This window comes from Athene noctua, chromosome 1, assembly GCF_965140245.1.
Source record: "Athene noctua chromosome 1, bAthNoc1.hap1.1, whole genome shotgun sequence".
NCBI lineage: Eukaryota > Metazoa > Chordata > Aves > Strigiformes > Strigidae > Athene > Athene noctua.
The window spans coordinates 237,734,501-237,757,081 of NC_134037.1; the positions used below are offsets into that span (position 1 = coordinate 237,734,501).

Here is a 22,581-nt window from a genome sequence, read left to right on the forward strand (position 1 = left end):
TCTTGTCACAATGTGTGAGGCTTCCTAGCAGAAAAAAAGAGGAAACCTGAAATATCTACCCTTAAAGCTTTTGATTTCTTATTATGTACTGCCAAGATGTGGCTGAATATTTGCAGAAAATGCAAAAAAGTCTGCTGCCATTTTATTTGTTCCTAACTAACTTTATGATGTCAACTGTAAGTACGCACAAGCTGGCTGACAAGATGAAATTTCTCTTTGCTGCTCATTTAAACCTCTGCTTAATAAGCCTCTGTTACTACCATGCACTGAAATGAGTAAAAATATACTTACATAAGCTCAAAGAAAAAACCTTTCTGTATCCAAAAGCACATTACGAATACTTCTTTACCTTTAGTGTGTATATATATAAATATATATATATATAAATACTTCTTTATCTTAGGATGCACCATGTGTATAAGAAGTGTAAAGATCAAGATCTGTAATCAATCAGCTCAAGAGAAATGCAACAGTAAGATAAGACTAACCTGAAACAAGAACTCACAGTATTAAAGGATTTGAACCAATCCATTCCCTTTGGCACCAGTTTCAAAGACTTCTTTCTAGCAAACTACCCTTAAATACCTCTAACTAACTATTCTGTTCCTGGTCTTTCACTGCATAAGACATGGTATAATAGTACACGCCTCTCCCATTTCTCCTTTGGTCTCTTTGCAGTGAAAATGCAACAGGAAATTTTTTATTTCTAGCAAACTCTGTTGTTTACCACTATATCTTTCCAAAACCTCATAATCAGTAGGATTGTTTAGTTGATTCTTGCTTGTAGGGAGGATTAAAGTGTCTATTGTTAAGGAATTGAACACAGCTGAGAATATTCTTAACCTGTAATAAAATGCAATTGTCAATCCTTTGCCTCTCAATGGAACTTCTATTTTTCACTCCCAGAATATCCTAGCATAGTTGCCACCCTTGGTTTCCTCTGTCCTCTATTTCAGAAACAAGTCCTGTTTTGCATCTGTAAAATATGGAAAATGTATAGTGTGGTACAAAAACTAGAACTGCTAAATAGCAAACCACTGAACAACATACCATGAATAACATATTTATGAAACAGCTTACTGTGACATTTCTCTGCATGCTCTGCAGATTTATGGAGTTTTTATGTTCCTGCCATACTCTTTTGTATTCCTTTCTCATAATATTTTGAAAATACAGACAATATTTTTCGTTAAGTGTTTTGCAAATTTGCCTGATTCCCACTTAGTTCTTCGAGTGTATAACCCTTCTAATTTTCTCAGACATGATATTTACTTCCCAGCTGTGAAGATATCTCAGATTACTTTGCAATGCTAAATAATTGCAATCAGCTGTAAAGAAGCTTAACTAATTCCCACCCTTCCCTCTGAGATGCCTGTATCTCTTAACAGTTTGTTGATACGTAGAGAGGCCACCAATCTGTTACTGTTCTTTCTGCAAAAGCTTCTTTTCAAAAACTATCTTACTCATTCCTTAGCATGTGGGATGCCTTTTCTTGTTTCTAGATCTGTGAAGCTTAGGGAAAAATAAAGGATCCAGCTCAGATTCTAAGAACTCTTTTTCTAACTTCTCTCAAGACCCCACTGGAGAAGCAAGCTGATTTCATCCTGCTGCCTCAGCTAACTATGGGAGCCATTCTGGGAGAAAGCAAAAACCAGGGAAATGCAAGAGCTTTTCCACAGTTTTTTAATCAGACCAGACAAGGATTCTCAGGAAATGCAGTGTCAGACATAAACCTCACTGGAATGATTTTACCTTTATGAACCAGTTTGTGTTTGAGGAAAGTATCTATGCACCCATTTAAAAACATTCAGTTGGGATGCTCCCCACTAGGTCTGCTTTGAACGATGAAGTTTCATAATATGACATAGTGGCTATCACAGAAACATGGTGGGATACCTCATATGACTGGAGTGTTGCAGTCAATGGCTACAAGCTTTTCAGGAGGGATGGACAGGGAAGGAGAGGTGGTGGAGTGGCCCTATATGTAAGAGAATGCTATGACAGCTCAGAAATCAAGTATAGTGATAACGGGGTTGAGAGTGTGTGGATTAGGTTAAGGGCCAATAAAGCAGATCTTGCTGTGGGAGTCTGCTATAGACCCCCCAATCAAAGCGGTGAGGTGGATGAAGCTTTCTACAAACAGTTGGGAGAAATCTTGCAGTCATGTGCCGTTGTTCTTGTGGGGGACTTTAACCTCCCGGGTATCTGCTGAGAACACAACACAGCAGAGAGGGAACAATCCAGGAGGTTCCTGGAATGTGTGGAGGATAACTTCCTCACACAGCTGGTGAGTGAGCCGACCAGGGAAGGTGCCCTCCTGGACCTGCTGCTTGTGAACAGGGAAGAGCTTGTGGGGGAGGTAAAGGCTGGAGGCCGTCTAGGGTGCAGTGACCGTGAGATGGTTGAGTTTTCGATCCTTGGAAAAACAGAGGGGTTAGTAAAACTGCCACCTTAGACTTCCACGGGGCTAACTTTGACCCGTTCAAAAGACAGATTAACCAAATCCCTTGGGAGGCTGCCTTGAAGGAAATGGGAGTCCAGGAAGGCTGGACATACTTGAAGAGAGAAGTCCTAAAGGCACAGGAGCAGGCTGTGCCCATGTGCTGAATAACAAGCAGGCAGGGAAGGAGACCAGCCTGGCTAAACAGGGACCTTTGGCTGGATCTCAAGAACAAAAGGGGAATCTGTTGCCTTTGGAAGAGGGGCCAGGTCTCTTACGAAGACTATAAAGATGAAGTTATGCAGGGAGAACATGAGGAGAGCCAAAGCACAGCTAGAGCTCAACTTGGCCACAACTTTTAAGAATAAAAAATGTTTCTATAAATTCGTTAACAGCAAAAGGAGGATTAGGGAAAATCTCCCTCCTTTACTGGATGCAGAGGGAAACATGGTAACTAAGGATGAGGAAAAGGCTGAGGTGCTCAACGCCAACTTTGCCTCAGTCTTTAGCAGTGGAACTGGCTGTTCCCTGGACACCCAGCCTCATGAGCTGGGAGATGGGGAGGGGACGCAGATTGAGGTCAGCACAGTTGAAGAGGAGGTGGTCAGAGACCTGGTGCACCACTTGGATGCACACAAGTCTGTGGGACTGGATGGGTTACACCCAAGGGTGCTGAGGGAGTTGGCAGATGTTCTCACCAAGCTGCTGTCCATGATTTACCTAAAATCATGGCTAACTGGGGACATCCCGTTGGACTGGAGGGTGGCAAATGTGACACCCATCTACAAGAAAGGCACAAAGCATGATCCAGGAAACTATAGACCTGTAGTCTGACCTCGGTGCCAGGGAAGGTCATGAAGCAGGTCATCTTGGGTGCCATTAAAAGTCATATAATGGACAACCAGGGGATCAGGTCTAGTCAGCATGGGTTTATGAAAGGCAGGTCCTGCCTGACAAACCTGATCTTTTCGTATGAAAAGATGACCCAACTATTGGATGTGGATATTGTCTACCTGGATTTTTGAAAAGCATTCGACACAGTTCCCCATAGAATTCTCATAGAAAAACTGGCTGCCCATGGCCTGGATGAGCAAACGGTCTGCTGGGTCAAGCACTGGCTGGATGGATGGTCCCAGAGAGTGGTGGTCAATGGAGCTGAATCCAGCTGGCAGCCAGTCACAAGTGGTGTTCCTCAGGGCTCGGTGTTGGGACCATTTCTGTTCAGCATCTTTATTGATGATCTTGATAAGGACACAGAGTGTATCATCAGTAAGTTCACAGATGACACCAAGTTAAGCAGGACTGTCGATCTGCATGAGGATAGGGAGACTCTACAGAGAGACTTGTCTAGATTGGATCCGTGGGCCAATGTTAATGGGATGAGCTTCAACAAGGCCAAGTGCCAGGTCCTGCACTTGGGCCACAACAACCCCCTGCATGGCTACAGGCTTGGGCAGGTGTGGCTGGAGAGCTGTCTGGAAGAAAAGGATCTGGGGGTTCTCATTGACAAGCAGCTGAACATGAGCCAGCAGTGTGCCCAGGTGGCCAAGAAAGCCAACGGCATCCTGGCTTGGATTAGAAATAGTGTAGCCAGCAGAAGTAGGGAGGTGACAGTCCCCCTGTGCTCTGCACTGGTGAGGCCACACCTGGAGGATTGTGACCAGTTTTGGGCACCTCAATGCGAGAGAGATATCGAGGTGCTGGAGCGAGTGCAGAGGAGGGCAACAAAGATGGTGAAGGGCCTGGAGAATAAATCCTATGAGGAGAGATTGTAGGAGCTGGGACTGTTTAGTTTGAAGAAGAGAAGGCTGAGGGGAGACCTCATCACTCTCTACAGCTACCTGAAAGGACGTTGTAGAGAGGTTGGTGCTGGTCTCTTCTCACAGGTAATTAGTGACAGAACAAGGGGGAACAGCTTTAAACTGCAACAGGGGAGGTTTAGACTGGACATTAGGAAAAAAATTTTCACAGAAAGAGTGGTCAGACAGTGGAATAGGCTGCCCAGGGAGGTGGTGGAGTCACCATCCCTGGATGTGTTTAAGGGTCGTTTGGATGTGATTTGCAGGGATAGTGTAGGGGAGAACTTTGTAGAGTAGGGCTGATGGTTGGACTCGATGATCCCAAGGGTCTTTTTCAACCTGAATGATTCTATGATCCTGTGATTCTGTATTGGTTTTGCTTATCATGCAAACTTTGACAGAGGTGTATATGAGCTTTATTATGATGTGACAGAAATATTTAGAGTTGTCATTTAATAATTTCCATAATAAAAACATTTTTCTTTCTTAGCTCTCATTTTTCCAAACCACTTTCATTTTCTTCTTTCACTGTCCCTGAATGAAAACACTGTTTGCTCGTCATTTTAAATTAGGAGTACTCAAGCAATGCCCAGAATTCTACTCAAAACACTCCTCTACCTAGTTTTAAAAAGATATGTGGTGAGAGAGTAGGTATGAGTTTCAGATCTGAAAACAAATTCAGAATATCCTGAGAGTCTTTTATTGAGAGTCTACTTTTAAGTCATATCCCATCCTTGCTCATGCTATTGACATTGACTGAAGGAAGGGCATATCCATACACTAATAATGCTCACAGAAAAACATTAATTGAAAAAGACCAGTTTTGTATATATAGGCTGTATTTTGGATCAGCTCTCAGAGGCACAGGAAGGAGAAAAAAAGAAAAAAAAAGAGAACGTGCTGAAGCTTTTTGTCATCAGTCCCACCCAACAAATGCATAACCTGTATCTATCACATCAAGTATCTTTTCCTCTGATTCTATCTGGAAAATATTTTCAATATATTTTACAGCATTTCCTTTCCGTGTTCTATTATCCTTTTTCAAATAAAAGAAACCTATACTTTTTCACACCAGGGAGGATCATGAAGAAAATAATAAAACATTCTGCTTGTAAGCACCTAGAAGAAAACATCGACATGAGTAGCAGCCTACCAGGATTTGTCAAGAACAAATCTTGTCATAACTATGTAATTTTCATTCATCACCAGATAGCAAGATCTGTGTGTTGGGGAGAAGCAGTACGTATCATATAGCTTGAGTCCATGCTGTGACTGTTTCATAAAGATTTCATAAACTGTCACTCAAAATACAGTCTAAGAAAACCACACTCAAGAGTAGTTGCCAACAGTACTTGGTGTAACAGGACAGATGAATTTCAACCCTCAGACAGAGGGATGAAATGCGCAGTTCTGCAGGGGTCTGTCTCAACCAGTATATTAATTTCTGACATTTCAGATAAAATAGAGGGTGTGTTAAATCTGTAGACAACACAAAGTTGAGGGGATCAGAAAGCTGTTGCAGGACACAGAATTCAGGATGGTTTTGTCAAGCAAGAGAAATCATTTCTGTAAAAAATAAAACAGTTCAGTAAGAAAAAGTGTAAGGTTCTAAATAGAGCGGAAATAATCAGCCAAGCATATATTGGAATTGAAAACGATTAAGATAACAGTCTGCAGGGGGGATTAAAACAAGACTAATGGAAAAAGACTGGACAATACTGTATTACTGTGCAAAAGTCAATATCGTATTTGGTCACATCAGCATGAGCACAGATTATAAGATATATGTGAATTTGCCCTCTGTTATACTCAGAAGTAGTAAGGAATGTGCAGAAAGAAATAAAAAGGTTCTGAAAATTAGAAAATATATCCCATAAGGCAAGTCTGAAGGAATGAGTGTTTAAAAGAGAAAACGAAAACTATGGTAAATAAATAATGTATTCTCTGTATCCACATTTTGTAGAACAAGACATTATAGGCTTAAACTGCACAAAGGTAAAATAAATAAGTATCAGAAACATTGTCTGGAACTGTTGCAACATATCCACTCACCACTGCAAGGCTTTAAGAACAGATTGGTCAAATATCTGTGGCGATTGATCTAGGCATACTTACCATACTTCGGGTTTAAACGAGCAAAAAGACCTTTTGACAAGTGCCTTCCTGCTGCCCAGTGCTTCTGTTGCTTAATTCTTGTATACTGTTTGCTTGAATGTTCTGCAGATGTGTTAAGTATATACCATTATTTCTATCATGTGGTTATGCGAGTCATCCTCATTGTTTAGAAAAGTGATGTTGGTTTCAGTGAATTACGAAATGCTATTGTAATTCTTTTTCTTAATATGTAACATTAATGCCTTTTGTGCAGTGTGGCTGGCACAGAGCCTGGAAGTCATCAGTCCATGCTGTGACTATTGTGACACCCAAATTGATTCAGCTGTAATAGGATGAGCATGAAAAAGCATTAGAAAATCATTGGCTCACATTTTAGGGTAGGTTAAGTGTAACTGATAAAAAAAAAAAAGAAAAAAGATAAACTCCAAGATTTTGAAAGCTCATCTTGTATTTGGGAAAAGAAAAACTAAAATATCTCAAACGTGTAAATTTAACTTTCCAAATTCCTATATACACAGAAAGTCAAGCACTGGAGCCTCCTTAAACGTGACAGGGATTTTGTATTAGTTATGGCAATATACCTGTTCCTAGTCATGTCCAAGCAAATCTGAAAGTAAATTTTCAGAAAAAAAAATGGACATGATATTACATAAACCACTATTCTAACTGGGGGGAAGTTATCCTTTGCTAACAATAATGCATATTAGCAGCAGATAAGGACATTTAGGCCCAGTACTTGGAAATATTTATGATGAGACACTGAGACACTGAGAAGCGTTTGCAAGGAGGAAAAAGTGGCAGCACCCTCTCTACCAATAGAAGATAGACAAAAAGCGAACTCCTAAAGGTAACACATTCAGCGTTAACTGTTCATACGTTCCTCTCACAAAGCCTGCAAAAATGGCAAGAATTATGAATCCAGTACTTCTGAAAAATACCCATCTTGTATTGCAGCAATGCAGGTTAGGAAGCATGAGCTATGGTTAGCTATGGCTAGCTCTTCTGAGCTAGTTCAGCTTATGGCTTGTATCTGCTGAATAAATTCTGTTGGGCTATAGGGGAGTGTTTACCTTACTCAACTTTAGTTATCTAAAATTAGATATCTGTTTTGGGTTGCTTATCAAAGCTTCTCTCTGTTAAACACCTTTCTTGTCTGACTTGAAATATAATATTTTAATAAGAAAATATGAGGAACATTTTATAAAATTAATAGCTAGAATTGTCATAATAAAATAGTATAATCACAATAATCTGAAACAAAATGTTGGGGATTGGTCCTTCTTATTAAATTACATGCAAATATTGGAATAAAATAAGATTTTATAATTTTTTTAAATGCATAAATTTTTGTTAATGTGCACACAAAAATATCTGACTTTTTAATTATTATTTTTTGCTGTATATTCCTGACATTAAGCCAGAACTGGAATTAAATTTGGGGTTATAAAACATTTGCTCAAAAAGGTATACCCAACTGGGAAGAGAAGCAGAAAATGATGGTCTGCCTAGGCAACCTAGCGTTACTGCCAGAACTGGTAACAAAACCCATGTCCTGAAGTCCAGATAAGTTGTCCATCTGTTACTGCCTTAAGTCATATTCATGTGTTTTTTTCCCCTCAAGGAATCCTCCACTTTTTCCATTCATAACATAGTTTGGAATCCAACAAAAGATACTTCCATCTCAAAGCTGCAGCCCAAAGAAACCTTTCCACCACAAACTCTCAACTTTTGGTTAGAATTTCATTTTGGCTAATCAGTCCTTTCATTTTGCTGTGAACCTCATCCTATAATTAACACTTCAGAGAGGTTTTATGGCCTTATATGTCTATCATTTAGAATTTTAATTGGAGGTCTTAATATATTTTATAGAAGAACCAATATGTTATTTTTTTAAGCACACTTCATTTAAGATTCAATATTTTATTTAAGACCCAAAAAGATAAGCATCATTTAACCTCAAATATATACTGACACATTTTTATCATCTCTGTTGCTTGTGGTTAGTCTCCAGAGAAAAGAAATCTGGAAGATGATCATTACATACCTTGACAGCAGTGAGCTGAACTGTGGGTGTGAAAATGTTAAAGGACACAGTGTGTAATGAAATCTTATCTGCTGGACTTAGGCAGCATTTCAAATATTTAATTAGTATTCAAAGTGTGCATTCTTTAGAAGATCTTTTAAGAAATTTCATTGCACTTCATACATTTAGATTTAGTCCTCAGACTAATGTCAGTTAGCTTACAATGCTTCAGAGCAAGGGTGGGGTTTTGTGGATACATGTTTCCCAGATAAAGAACAGACATAGAGGCAAAATACTCTAATAGGAAAGACAGTACTTCGGTAGCACATTAAGAGTGTGGTACTTACCTTTAGGAAATGTAATGAGTCCAAGGACAATAAACAAGTTGATCCCTTTCCAGGGAGGGCAGGGAAGCTGCTTATGGAAAGCAGAAAATGACAGTACACCAGATGGGTGTTACATGGCTAATATTGCACACTGCTTTGAAATGATGACGTCCCTGGGCTCAGCTTGGCAACTTCCATCCACTTGCTCGACAGCCAAACAACATGCCAGCTGTGCAACGCACAGCAAGCAACCTGGTATGGGGAAAAGGACTTCTGGCCAAATCTGGGGTCACCATTACAGGCCTGCAGTTTGTGCAGTCTTGTGATGATAGTTTCAGCATGGCTTTCAGGATAGACTGTGTACAGACCCCTTCAGTGGTGTGACAACTGAATGCAAGTAATCTTGAAGTTATGTCTTGAAATCATTCAAGTTACCTGTGTCTTAGTGCATGTGAAAGGAATTGGGGTAGGAGGATTTTTTGAATCCTTCTTGGTGGAGCTACTTCCATCATCATAATAGGGATGTATTTCAGCTGATACAGTAGTATGAAACCAAAAAAGAGAACTCAACAAACCAGAATGTAAATCAGAAAACTGTATGTGCATAGGGATAACATGTATGCTGTGAGTTGTACCAAAATGTAGAGTTCAGCATTTTCTAGGTGTTTGACTGATGACAGCTATAGAACAATAGTGCTGAAGCAACTGATGAGCTTGATGAGACACCTTTATAATATTAATTTCCTTATATAATGTGGTACTGCTTGAGATGACATACATATTCATCTTGTTATGTCACATATAATTTTTTTTCTTTGGTTTAGGTTTCTCCATGAATCATGCTGTCATGATTGACATGTCTCAGAAATTTATTCACCTAACTACTTGCAGCCATTGCAGGATTTGCTCTCCTTTTAAAGCAAAAGGCAAAATAATTGTAAATAAATAAAGACAAGAAGCAGTTAAGCTGTCTGTTTGCCCAGTGAAATAGGTTGCTTTATGCAGATTCTGAGCTCTTTCACTTAAAATGTAGGTAAAGGGGCACTGCAGTTTTCAGTCTCTCTGTTAAGATACTGCAGTAATGAGAGCCATTATGAGAAATCTAGATAGAGAAGTTAGCACACCTGGTGTTTCTGTTCCTCCTTTTACAAACTGACTGTTAAGTTTTTCTGTTTCCTGGATATCTAAGAGATCATAAGCAGTTGGTCTTTCTATTTTGATGTCATTAGGGACAGAAAATGCCTCAGACCTAACTGGCATTAATTTATCCAAGATTTCTCTTTCTGTCATAGCAAAGAGGCTTCTCTTCACACAAACCACACAGGGAGCTTAAACATATATTGAAGAGGGCTGGTCAAGTTGGTATCTAAAAAAATTGTTCGATATATAAGTCAGCCTAACTCATTCCCACTTGCAGTAAGTGCAGGGAAAAGGAATGCAATAAGAACATCTCACGTCCTTGAGCAATGAAGTGTACAGACTTTGAGCTATGCTTTCTTTTCTGTTTTGTTTTCTTTTTGCCTATTCATCTCCATGCAAATATGCTTACAAGTATACACAGTCACCAAACTGCTTTGCTCAGCCCTATAATTAGCAAACTGATAAACTGCCCTATAACTGAACAACTGATGTAATCTACCTGGAGTTGTGCAAAGCTTTTGACACTGTCTCACATGTCATCCTTGTGTCTGAATTGGGGAGACATGGATTTGGCAGATGGAACTCAGTGGATAAGGAATTGGCTCGGTGGTCACACTCGAAGTGGTGCAGTGAACAGTTTGACATCCAAGTGGAGAGCAGTGACGAGTGGTGTTCCTCAGGGGTCGGTGTTGGGACTGGTGCTGTTTAACATCTTTGTTGATGACATGGACAGTGGGATTGAGCGCACCCTCAGGTTTGCCAGTGACACCAAGCTGTGTGGTGCAGTCAACATGCTGGAGGGAAGGGATGTGCCATCCAGAGGGACTGGACAGGCTTGAGAGGTCAGCAAGGCCAAGTGCGAGGTCCTGCACATGGGTCAAGGCAATCCCATGCACAAATACAGACTCGGCAGAGCATGGATTGATAGCAGCCCTGAGGAGAAGGACTTACAGGTATTGGTTGACAAGAAGCTCAACAGGACCCAGTAATGTGTGTTTGCAGCCCAGAAAGACAACTATTTCCTGGGCTGCATCAAGAGAAGTCTGACTAGCAGGTAGAGGGAGGTGATTCTCCCCTTCTACTCCGCTCTTGTGAGACCTCACATGGAGTACTGTGTTCAGCTCTGGGACCTCCAGCATAAAAAGGACATGAACCTGTGCGAGTTACTCCAGGGGAGGGCCATGAAGAAGGACAGAGGGCTAGAGCACCTCCCTTATGAGGACAGGCTGAGAGACTTAGGGTTTTTCAGCCTGGAGAAGAAGAGACTCTGGAGAGACCTTATAGCAGCCTTCCAGTACCTAAAGAGGCCCTACAAGAATGCTGGGGAGGGACTCTTTCTCAGGGAGTGTAGTGATAGGACAAGGGGTAATAGCTTTAAACTGAAAGAGGGCAGATTTAAATTAGATGTAAGGAAGAAATTCTTCCCTGTGAGGGAACAGATTGCTCATTGAAGCTGTGGCTGCCCCCTCCCTGGCAGTGTTCAAGGCCAGGTTGGACGGGGCTTTGAGCAACCTGGGCTAGTGGAAGGTGTCCCTGCCCATGGCAGGGGGGTTGGAACTAGATCATCTTTAATGTCACTTCCAACCCAAATAATTCTGTGATTCTATAACTAGTGTTGAAGTAGAAAATTTTCAACAAAATGTATGAAGGCAAAAATCATTTGACCTTTCTACGTTTAAGCAGACTCATGCTAACACGTAATGCTGAAGTGTATAATGTAGTTACACCACTCCTAACCCTGCGGAAGTCACAATCACTGTCAGTGACTGTAAGACCTAGTAGCTTCCCATTGTCCCAGGATTTAAGGAAGATTCATATGTTGTCTGTGACTGTTCTGTCAAAGCTTTAGATTATGTGGCTAATATCAAAGTGTGCTGGTTATTTGTTTTGGCTTCTTTAGAGTGGATTTTTTTTTCAGAGGCTTGAGAGTAAAATTCATCATGAGTCTGGTGACTTTAGAGCAAGTACTCTGGGTCAACAGTTAAATGCTGAAATATTCTGAGTGCCATGAGAGCACTCAGAACTTCAAAAGATAAGTACTTCATTATGCTGCAGATGAGGGAATAATTTGACCTTATTGCTTTGGTTTCTCTGTATCTTTGGTTTAATTGAGTAGGAAATCTTAAAATAGGAGGTAAAGGGTCAGGGGGTTAAATTCATGATGTAATTAAAGTTGCAGTCTTAGTGTTTGCTCTTTAAGTTTAAATGTTTCTGTAAGTTAAGGCTGAAATTATTTCATACACTATTCTATATTTGGGTAAATTCTGATGGTGTGACTTCCAAAATGCATGCATTAGCTTTATAGCTGAGTTACCTTAAGATGAAAGGTTTTGATAACCTATGAGAAAAATAAGCAGCTTTTAAGTTAATGGACCCCACATACAAGTCAATCATTGTAATGCCATGTTGTTTGAAGCTGTGTCTCTGTTAATTTTTCAGAGAAGATTGTGGTTAATGACATGTTAAGATAGCCTTCAGTTCTGGCAGGGGTTGAAGCAAATATTGGTTTAGTACTGTCAGAAAGTAAAAAGATAATGACACGCTAATTGACAGAGGAATACTCTGAGCAGTCAGTGAGTTTGGAGTTACAGCTTTGTAGGCTTGAGTTTTCTGCCCTTGCAGCTCTCTCCTCTACTCCCTGATACCCTGACCCTGGGTCTATGAGGGAGTCTCACTAATTGTGGCAGACACTGTCTGAGCACAACATATCTCTCCCTGTAATCCTTTTTCAGACCTGTGTAGCCCAAAATCTCAGTTCTAATGCAAAGTTTAATACTCTACTGCCATTTTCATCTCTTTTTAGCCTCAAAAGCATTTGCCACAGTTGCAGTTTAGAAAGAGGAGTAGTGTGTATATGCACGCATATGCTCTCTTCTTTTTCTATATAATATGTAAGTAAAAGAGAAGATAAATCTAAGACACAAAAACCAGTGAGGTCTGGGGTTGGAAATGGGTCTCATTTTCCTCACTGACACCACAGACAGGTGAGAAAACAGATATGGATGTCAAGCCTTGGTCCACACTGGACAGGAATAATGAAGTTTTCAGGACACATGGGCATCCCCAGGTGGGCTCTGCCCAGTGTTCAACCTGGAGGTGACAGATGACCCAGAGGTGCTCTGGAAAAGACCTGACAGAGCAGTGTGGACATAGCCAGAGAGTCCTCTCAGGACACATATGCCCATGTTGTGTTTATTGTTCTGACCACAGCTGAGACCAGGCACAGCACACAGACCTTTTGCTTGTTCTTGTGTCTCCCGCATTCATATGTACTTTCAGTATATTCTCAGTTGGGTTCCTTACCTCCTGAGTAATTTTAAACCCATATTTCTCTGTATTCCTGCAGACTCTATGCTATCTTGTTTGTACCTCAGAATAAAGAAAGCAGAAGAGAATTTGCTCAGGAGATGCTCAGCCCAAAACCGCTGGTTATAAACATCTCCCATAAGCTCATGGGGAGGGCTGTGAGGATGGTTGCTCCCTCTGCATAGGGTCGTGTGGGTGAGTGGGCTAGCTCAGGCATTCCACAGTCCTGCTCTAAAACATACTGTGTGCCAGCTTTCCCCAGTGCCAAGCCAGGTGTGTATGTGTGAGTGCGTGGGAAGAGAGAAAAGGGATTTCTGCCCGTTGGCTCCCCATACCTTCTCAGAATCTGGCACAGCTGCTCAAGGTCAGCAATATGCTATGGATGGGCGGGGATGGTTTCCCTAGGGATATATGATTACAATCCTGAATGCCAGATCTCCAGTTTTGACTTTCCAACCCTTTTTACATTAATAAGTGTCCACCTCCCAAAGTGATTTTCTCATTCAGCTAATTAGCGCTTCAGGCCCCTGTTTTACAGCCCACACACATAGCAGCTCCTCTACATGGACACAGTCCCATTGAACAAACATGAGCTGGTTTACATGCAGAACAGCTAGAAAATGTACAAAGTACATAATGTCTTCATTAGAAGGAGGGAGAAGAAAAATCATGGATCTATGGATTTTATATGGATTTAGATCTACAGACTACCATTTATTTTCAGCTTAATTTCATTCTAGTTTTCTTTTACACTGAGTTTCTGCCTGATTCCATTTTTGCTTTGGTTCTTTCCCTCTCAAGGCTCTAAAATAGCTCATTTCAACTCATTCTCACACTGTTCTCACATGCTTTACCTGTTTCCTATTAACGTTTCTTCATAAATATTTGTGTTTTTTCCAGCTGGCAACAAGGTCGTTCTGCTGTTATAAGACTTCTAGCAAACATTTTTTCCTTCCTTCCTTCAGTGGCCATCTATTTCCCTAGCCTTCAGATAACTTTGAGTCAAATGTTTTCCCTTTTCCTTCCTCCTAAAGGAGCATCACTCAGAGCACCTCAGTCATGGATTGAGTTTGTACTTGGTTATTGAGCTATGGACTAAAGGCAGTTCAGAAGTGATGATGCCAGTACCATTTTTTTGATTGACATTGGCTAAATACACATATGACTTCATCATACTAGTCTAATGACCTGTCTTGATCTGGGAAAGACTTAAGAGTCTGGTATTCTGAAATAAAGAAAAAAGTTTAAAATGAAAGAACTTACAGTCTTCTGATAAAATACAGAAACACACCAGAAGACTGAAAATACAGAAATACACATCATAAGAGGCTTTAAAAATGGTCTCTTGGGGCCCTTGTTCTGTCAACTCACCCATTTTCCTTTAAAGAGAGTATCTTTGTGCATGTAAATGTAGAACTGAGTCTTAAGATGTTAAGGTCTTTGCAGCAGGTGTCTTTGTTTCTCTACACGGTCACATTTCCAACCTTCTCTTTAAGAAAATGTATCCTTTCTTTCTCATTTATTTGCCCATTTTATTTTATAACTCTAACTTGTCTGTGCCCTGTTCACAGCTTCCTTCAGATAATGAAAATTACGCCTCCATGATTCTGTCTTCCCTATAAAACTCAGATTAACCAGTGAGAGATGAGAAATCAGTTTCATCTTGCTTACAGCTGGCACTTGAAGGGACCCAACAGGAGCTTTGTGTCTGAGTCTTCCTTGTTTATCTGATCATTTGCTCTAACAAATTGTTGCCCATGGGTTGCTTACTTACAGTTTTTATGAAAAATCACACCCTGTTTATAGCAATTTATTAACTGAAGAGAGGCTATCTTAGCTAACTGAATTGTTACATTTAAAGTGTTTCCTTCAACTCTAGCCAGAAGCAAAGATCCATCAGTAAGTGTACTATCCGGTAAACTGTTGGTAGCTAATTTTCTATAGCTCTTGTTCAATGAAGAGGCCTGTAAGGGTTTTGCCTTTTTTCACAGGTGCCACCAGTGCTTCTGGACAAGCAGTTTTCAGAATTTACACCGGATATCACACCCATTATTCTGGCTGCCCACACTAACAATTATGAAATCATAAAGCTCCTTGTGCAGAAAGGGGTCTCTGTGCCCAGGCCACATGAGGTCCGCTGTAACTGTGTTGAATGTGTCTCAAGTTCAGACGTGGACAGCCTGCGCCACTCTCGATCCAGACTCAATATCTACAAGGCTCTGGCAAGCCCATCATTGATTGCTTTGTCCAGCGAGGATCCTTTCCTTACTGCTTTTCAACTGAGCTGGGAGCTTCAGGAACTGAGTAAAGTCGAAAATGAATTTAAGTCAGAGTATGAGGAACTGTCACGGCAATGCAAGCAATTTGCAAAAGATCTCCTGGATCAGACACGGAGTTCCAGGGAATTGGAAATTATTCTTAATTACAGAGATGATAATAGCTTGATAGAAGAACAGAGTGGTAATGATCTTGCAAGATTGAAACTGGCAATTAAGTACCGTCAAAAAGAGGTGAGTGCTGGAGAATATTTAAGCATATTTAGTAGTAGTAATGTGATAGATAATAGCCTGAAATACATCCTTCTAACTGAGACAAATTGCTGCTTATCTTTTTTTTGTTCTACAGAGTCTCTTCTTTTTTTAATATTTTTAATTAGATGAGTTTGAGCAGCTGTTATAGTTTGATAGTATCAGAATTTAAAATGTTCTGTTATAGTACAGAAACTTTTTTTTTCTTTTGCACCTGAATAGAGATAGCCTCCAGTAGTTGTGCTCTGAAGAGCTCTTCAGTAATAAGAGGAGAAATATATACAGCATACTTCAAATTAGCTTTAATTTTGTCTAACAGAAAAAGGAGGCTATGTGTTTAAACACCTATAAATACTATGGTACTTCTATAGAGAGGTTTCTTCAAAAAATAGCTATTATAAATAGATACAGAAACATAAGATTAATAGCAATGCATGACTCCTCAAAATTTTGACATTCATATTCTTTTTCATAAAGAATCCAAAATGGAGTTACCTGGGTATTGGTTTCCATGACAGTTAAAACTTCATGAGTTTGATTCACTGATATAGCTATTCAATTGATATAAGAGGATGTCTGCATTTCTTTTAAAAATCCTCTGGTTATTATGTGCATGCAAAAGCAAAAGAATCAAACCAGAAAAATGAGTTAGGAAGACAGTTCCTCTGATATTTCCAAAACTTCACTTGATCCCTGCTCATCATCATGTCAGGACATGTTTTATCATCTCATTTGGAACCTGTACATCCAGTCAGCTGAACTGTGAAAGTATATAGGCAAGACAAATGCTGTTAGTAATGAAATATTACTTGTTCATATAAAATATGGCAAATGCTTAAGAAATCTGTGTTGTACTGAACTAGTCTATCACTGCTAAATCTCTGTTCTGCACAATATAATAGTAAATGGTTTAATATATTAAGTATGTTAGAAAGATTTGCAGAAACGAGAACCAAATATGTGATTATTCTGTTGTCCATTTGAAATACAATTTAGTAGTTCTAAGAAGTTACTGTGAAGGTAGGGACCTACTGAAGTACGGCTGGTAAGATATCTCAATTGGTCTCTTACTTCATAAGTCTTCTTAGAAACATTTTTTCCTTCATAAAATTTATTGCATAATTTTATATTTGATAGTATAATGTTTTAGGCAACATACTCACTCCCATTGTAAATTATTTTCAGATGGTTCTATTCCAGATTTTTCTTAATAACTACTATTTCTATTTCTTGAAATGCCAGTCTTGTCCTACAGTCTTAGGAAATTCTAGCTTGGACTTGTTTTCAAAAGGGTACATGCATTGAAATAGAATCCTGACCTCCCATGGTTGTTGTTTTTTAAACTTAAATACAAAGCTTGAATTTTTAAAATTTGAGATAGAGACAGTGAGAGACATCTGTAGGATGAAGTGTTTTTTATAGTCGCATCTGATTCCCATGCCTAATTAAAATGCAGTAATACAGCTGATTCCACTTCATTGATTCTTCGTAATAGGAAATGTTAAAGAAATACTGATTTAGTGCAACAATTCTAAATCAGTGAATCGTCTATATTTTACATAGATTTAACATTTCTATAAATATTTCCCATTATCCCTACCATTTGAGTCTCCCCGAAGTAAAATCAAGTTTTATTAGATTCTTTTACTGTGTTTCTAAATGTATTCCCTGCTAGATTCTGGATCAAATAGTAGCCACTGTAACTGATCAGTTGTTTTATTTCTGATTATTAACCCAGTATTCTAGTAGGTACAGCTCCAAGGTCAAGAAACTTACTTCAGGCATAGCACATGCTTGGATTCTGACTGTCGTAGTGCGTATGGATCATGATGAAAAGAGATCAGACAAGTCTGTTCCTTGTGTTAAGGTTGTTACAGGCACCACTGAATCCAGCAGTGTTCAGGGCCTGAGGATTATGTCAGCCCAGGGACTGGAGCCCAGCCAGGAGCACCCGGAGACCCCAGGGTCTCTGTCACAGGCACAAGCATATTGACTGGCCCTGCTTACACATGACCCACCCCTTGATTGCGTTCCTCTCTCTATTTTGCCATGCTTGTTCCTCCTTGACCCTTCCCCACCATTTACCCTTTCCCTAAACATCCCATAATAAATTCTATATAATCCCACAAGACCCCGCTGAAATCCCATAATAACTTTGAACTTCCCATGAGTCCCATGAACCCCCTCAAACATCCCATAATACTCGTTGGGTTGACCCTCCTCAAGGTAGTTGCAGCCGATCCTTTAACGGCCCATTTGTCAGAGTCTGAAGTCGTCATCTTCATCATTGTCTCTATTATACCCTGGATACTGTGTTGAATTTATCACTTTTCTTGTTGTTTTCTATTTCTGTTGTACTAATTAATCCTTAACCAGATAATTAAATTAACAAATAATTCAGTGAACCAGATGCTCTCACATTTCATATATCCTTACACTGCAACTATCTAAGGTAAGCTTAATGGCAAGCAGTAGATGCAACTTACAAATTTTATTTTTAAAATGGCAGGAGAAAGTGTGGGGTGGATTTTAATTAATGCATTAATACATTATTTTGGATTTAACCCGTTTAAAAATACTGGTTTGGGGTGATACATCTGCTTCCTTTGCTCTGTGTGTCTCAGCCACCAAGAGTCAGTTCTCCACCAAAGACTTTTCTATCATGGAAGAAGCAAACATGGATTTTGACATAGTTTTTTGATGCTATCAGTTTTAATCATTATCTCTCTTTCTCTTAACTTTCCTGCATCCTGCAAAATAATAACAAAATAAGCCCTCCAGCCTATTCCTGCCCCCTCACCCCCACCCCAGAAAAGCATCAAAACAAGTAAGAATACATAGTCTTCTCTTCTTATTTTATCACCCATCCCTAACACCTAGCCTTTATTCACGCTGTTACCATAGGATATTGTAATTCTATATTGAGGCTGAGGTCAGAGCTGACAAGTAAGCAATCAGGTCTGGTTTTCAGAACATCCAGTCTTAAGTCCAGAAATTGCAGGAAAAAGTAATAAAATAATGAAGAATGAGGACAAGTAAAATAGGAACACCTGTCCTTTTACATTGCTTCTACAATTATTTGCTCAGTAGTTAATTACTTTTTTTCTTTACCAAAACACCAAAACTTATTAGTACAAGACCAGAAATTATCAGTAGTAATTCCTCTTGGCATTAATAATCAAGGGAGTATGAAACACGTTAGTCTTTGTAAAGGACTGGAGTCGCCTTTGGATAATACAACTTGGTTTAATCCCAAAGGCTGGGTAGGAACAGGAGATTATGAAGGTACTTGTACGAAAAGCAGACAAGTGGATAGTGAAGAATTTTCATTGTGTAAAGAAAGGAAAGTTGACAAATGTGAGAAAAGATAATTATCAAGCTGGGAGTTGTTGAGAAGCTTCTAAAATTACATAGTGTTTGATCAAATGTAGATCTAGAAATTTGTAATGAACAGAGAAGAGCTCTTGTAAGTGAAGTGATTAAGCAATGCTTAGTGTAGTGGTCTGCAAATCCCTGGTACCACTTCTGTATTATGATCTATGGAGATGAAGAAAGCACATTCATTCTCAGAGTTGTCTACATTGTTCATGGTCACCAGATTGCTCCTGAAGTGGACCTTCTCCACAAAACCAAAAAGTTTATGCCAGCTGGATTTGAGGTTCTCCCCAGGGAAGGGTGCTTATCTTCTGCATATCCATGCCTTTCACACTTGCCATAATACTGTGATCCACATTTGTGTACTGTCAAAAAGCATCTCAGTGATATAAATTCTCAGTCCATGGAGTCATGAGGGAATCTACTATGTATTACCAAAGAAGAAAATTCCCTGATAAAACCATCTATCTTCTTTCATTAATAACTAATGATGTTGAAAGATATTTATAGGTTCAGGTTTACAATTCAGAATAATGTCTGGCAAGACGGTGGATACTATCTGTTCTGAGTAAGGTGGCAGAACCAGAGAGTATCTACCAGCATGTATATTTTGTGTGCTTACCCACAGATATTTTTAAGCGTAGCACATGGGACAGAGCACCCAAGGTACCATTTTTTTTCCTGTTCATTTTGTACCACTGATGCTGTTTGATTAAAAGCAAAGACATGCTGATGCTTATGGTGCCTGTTTCTGACACCTACTGTTGCCTGGGCTACAACTAACAGCAAAGAGCAATTCCCTGAACTCATGCAGCCACTCTGCATTGGGCACAAACATTTTGTTGTCTAATTATCTACCGTATAATACTATCTCAACTAAGGGAGAATTTGGCTTTATGAAGGCTGTCACTTACAGTTTAATTTTGCTAGATTCTAAGCACACAATGAGTAATGAGAAATAGTTTCCCATTTTCCTGAACCAAATAAAAATGTTACCTGATTAAACTGCAGCTTCATTCATGGATGTAAAAGGGAAATCTCCAGTTCTGTATATGATTCACAAGCAAAAATTATTCTACCTGTAATAATAATATGACATTCTGACTTCAAGTATATTGGAAAACACGGGTGCAACAATGCAATTAAGTAGCAGTGAATAGTAGCAGTCTATAATAGTTAGTGGACAGTCATCTTTGTCACTAATTTCAAAAATGAATGTTCTGTCTCATATATTGAGAGTTTTTTAATAGAGAAATTACAGCAAAACCCCAGCGTCTCTCACCCTTCAGTTAGCTTTGTTTTAGCTTTGGTTCTTTTTTAGGAATTACATGTATATCGTCACATACGTGAGAAGGTGCTTACTAAAATGCTCACTAATTTTCCCATATATGTGAGATGAAGTAGGGGGAGGGATTAATAGACTAAATCAATATGCTCTGATTTCCCAATAAGTTTAATTAGTGCAATTTAAGTACTAATAGTACTAATAATTTATATCTCTGTCTCTTCTCAAGCGAACTGGCCCATGTCATTTAAACTATATCTGTATAAGCTCAAACATAGTAACAGGATGAGGTTATAATTATCGTCAGTGCTGTCTCATTTTGCTTTGTTATTAGACATTATGATATCAATACGGCGGAAATATAAATTTTTAAGTATATAGCTGTTACTTTTTTCTCTTTCACTTTTCAAATGAATAAAGACTAGCTGATTTTGGTTTGAGTTTTTTTTTTTAATTTTCCATCTTAATTTATTCTGATCATTTTTACCTTCTTCTGTAAGTACAAGATCATTGGACAATTTAGAATACTTGATATTAGCTGGATGTGAAGTGGGTTAAATTCTCTCTGTTTCAGTTCTGATGCTCTGGAAGCATTTTAATAAGCTTTTTTACTACTTTAAAAACTGAATGCATAGTTTATCTAGCACCCATGCATAGTTATGTATCGTGCTGAGGTGTAGATAAAGAAGCAGGAACTAAATGTGCTAAAAGATACATTCAGGAAGGACATTTTTCCTGATCATGAATTAACTTTTTTAAAGGTTTGATTTAAAACATACAACCATTTCTAAATTTTCATTTCTCTTTTCAGTACATTTATGTGCACCTGAATAATCAATGTTTAGCAGTAATTCAGCTGCTTAACTACTAAAACTCACCCAAATACCTCTAGTTGATCTTATAGTAGTTCTTACTTCCCAGGAGCAGGCCCTGGTTTTCTGAGTTATTAGCCCCTGCAGAACCTTGAACTGGCAAAGAGGCAGAGAAAGAGTGAAAGAGTATTTTAACAATTTAACACAGTTAAAAATATTTACAAGAGTATAGGCTTTATTAATAAGAATTTCACAGAAAATATTTCAGGGAGACCAGCTTGAGACTAGCTTGCTCACTTATTTGCAAGTTGACAAGAAGTGAGATAGGACTCCCCCACGTAGGTAATACACATCATTGATAAATTGTTTTTAACATAAACTTCTATGTTCCCATAAAACACACAGCAGTGATTACCAATATGAGCAGTATCACTAAATTATTAATTGTTTAATTAAAGTCTTAAATAAAGTAATATGATATTCACATTTCAATGATCAATTCTTGTTTTCTATGAAAAGGGAAAAAAAAGGTGTTTGTTCTTGATAATAAAAGCCATCTGTTTGCTCCTGCTCAAAAGAGGACTTTTCAAAATGCAATCATCAGTTCTCTCCTAGTTTTCTATGCAAAGTACAGCCTCAGTGAAGTGGAAATGTTTCATAATAATGTCACAAATTCAGTGAAATTTTCATTTAAAACATGTTAAATAATTTCAAATCTGTCATTTCATGTTTATGTCTAAACATTTCAATAAAGCATTTTGTTTGACTGCAGTTTCTTCTTATTTCACTTGGACTTTAGCATTTTTGACAATGCAATGCTTAATTATACCTTATATCATCCATATAATATTATTAAACAAAGCAGTATAAATATGAGAGAAAGCAAAAGTTATTCCTTACCAAAATTTCGTATCTCAACAATGCCTACAGAAAATAATTTTAAAGTACTGAAATGAGAAGTTGCTATGTTCTTAGTAATGTTTTTTAATGTATAAACTGCCGTTCTGCTGGAACATTGGCCTTCTATTCACCTGTGGAATATAAAATATGTCTGGAAATGCTGAGAATTTCTGTAGAACACCTCCAGGAACAATATAGTTTAAGAGTCTAAGTCAAGCTTTGTGACTGTCTCAGAGAGTATAATTTTCCTCTGGAACCACAGATTGATTTTGAGTAATTTTAGTAGCAATTACAATTAATTTCTCATTAAAACTCTTTCAGATGCACCAACCTGAATTATTGACTCTGCAAGCAGGAATGACTTTGGAAACACAACATCTACGAATTAACCTGTGTTTAAACAAAAAACGCACCTGAAAGATAAACAGAAACACAATAGCCATCTCTTAGCAAGTCACTGTGTATGTGAATATTTGTCAGAAGACTGGAAAGGTGTAGTCAGAAGTCTTCATGGGAAAAATAGCAAAACCCC

General features: G+C 38.8%; 1 protein-coding gene across 2 annotated transcripts in view; it reads left to right on the forward strand.

The window, feature by feature from the left end:
- TRPC4 (transient receptor potential cation channel subfamily C member 4) overlaps positions 1-22,581 on the forward strand; it is a 165,031-nt gene that overhangs the window by 73,586 nt on the left and 68,864 nt on the right. For both annotated transcript variants that reach the window (XM_074913833.1, XM_074913823.1), the window contains one exon: positions 15,141-15,659. In XM_074913833.1, coding sequence (XP_074769934.1) covers positions 15,141-15,659 — 519 coding nt within the window. The remainder of the gene's footprint in view (positions 1-15,140; positions 15,660-22,581) is intronic.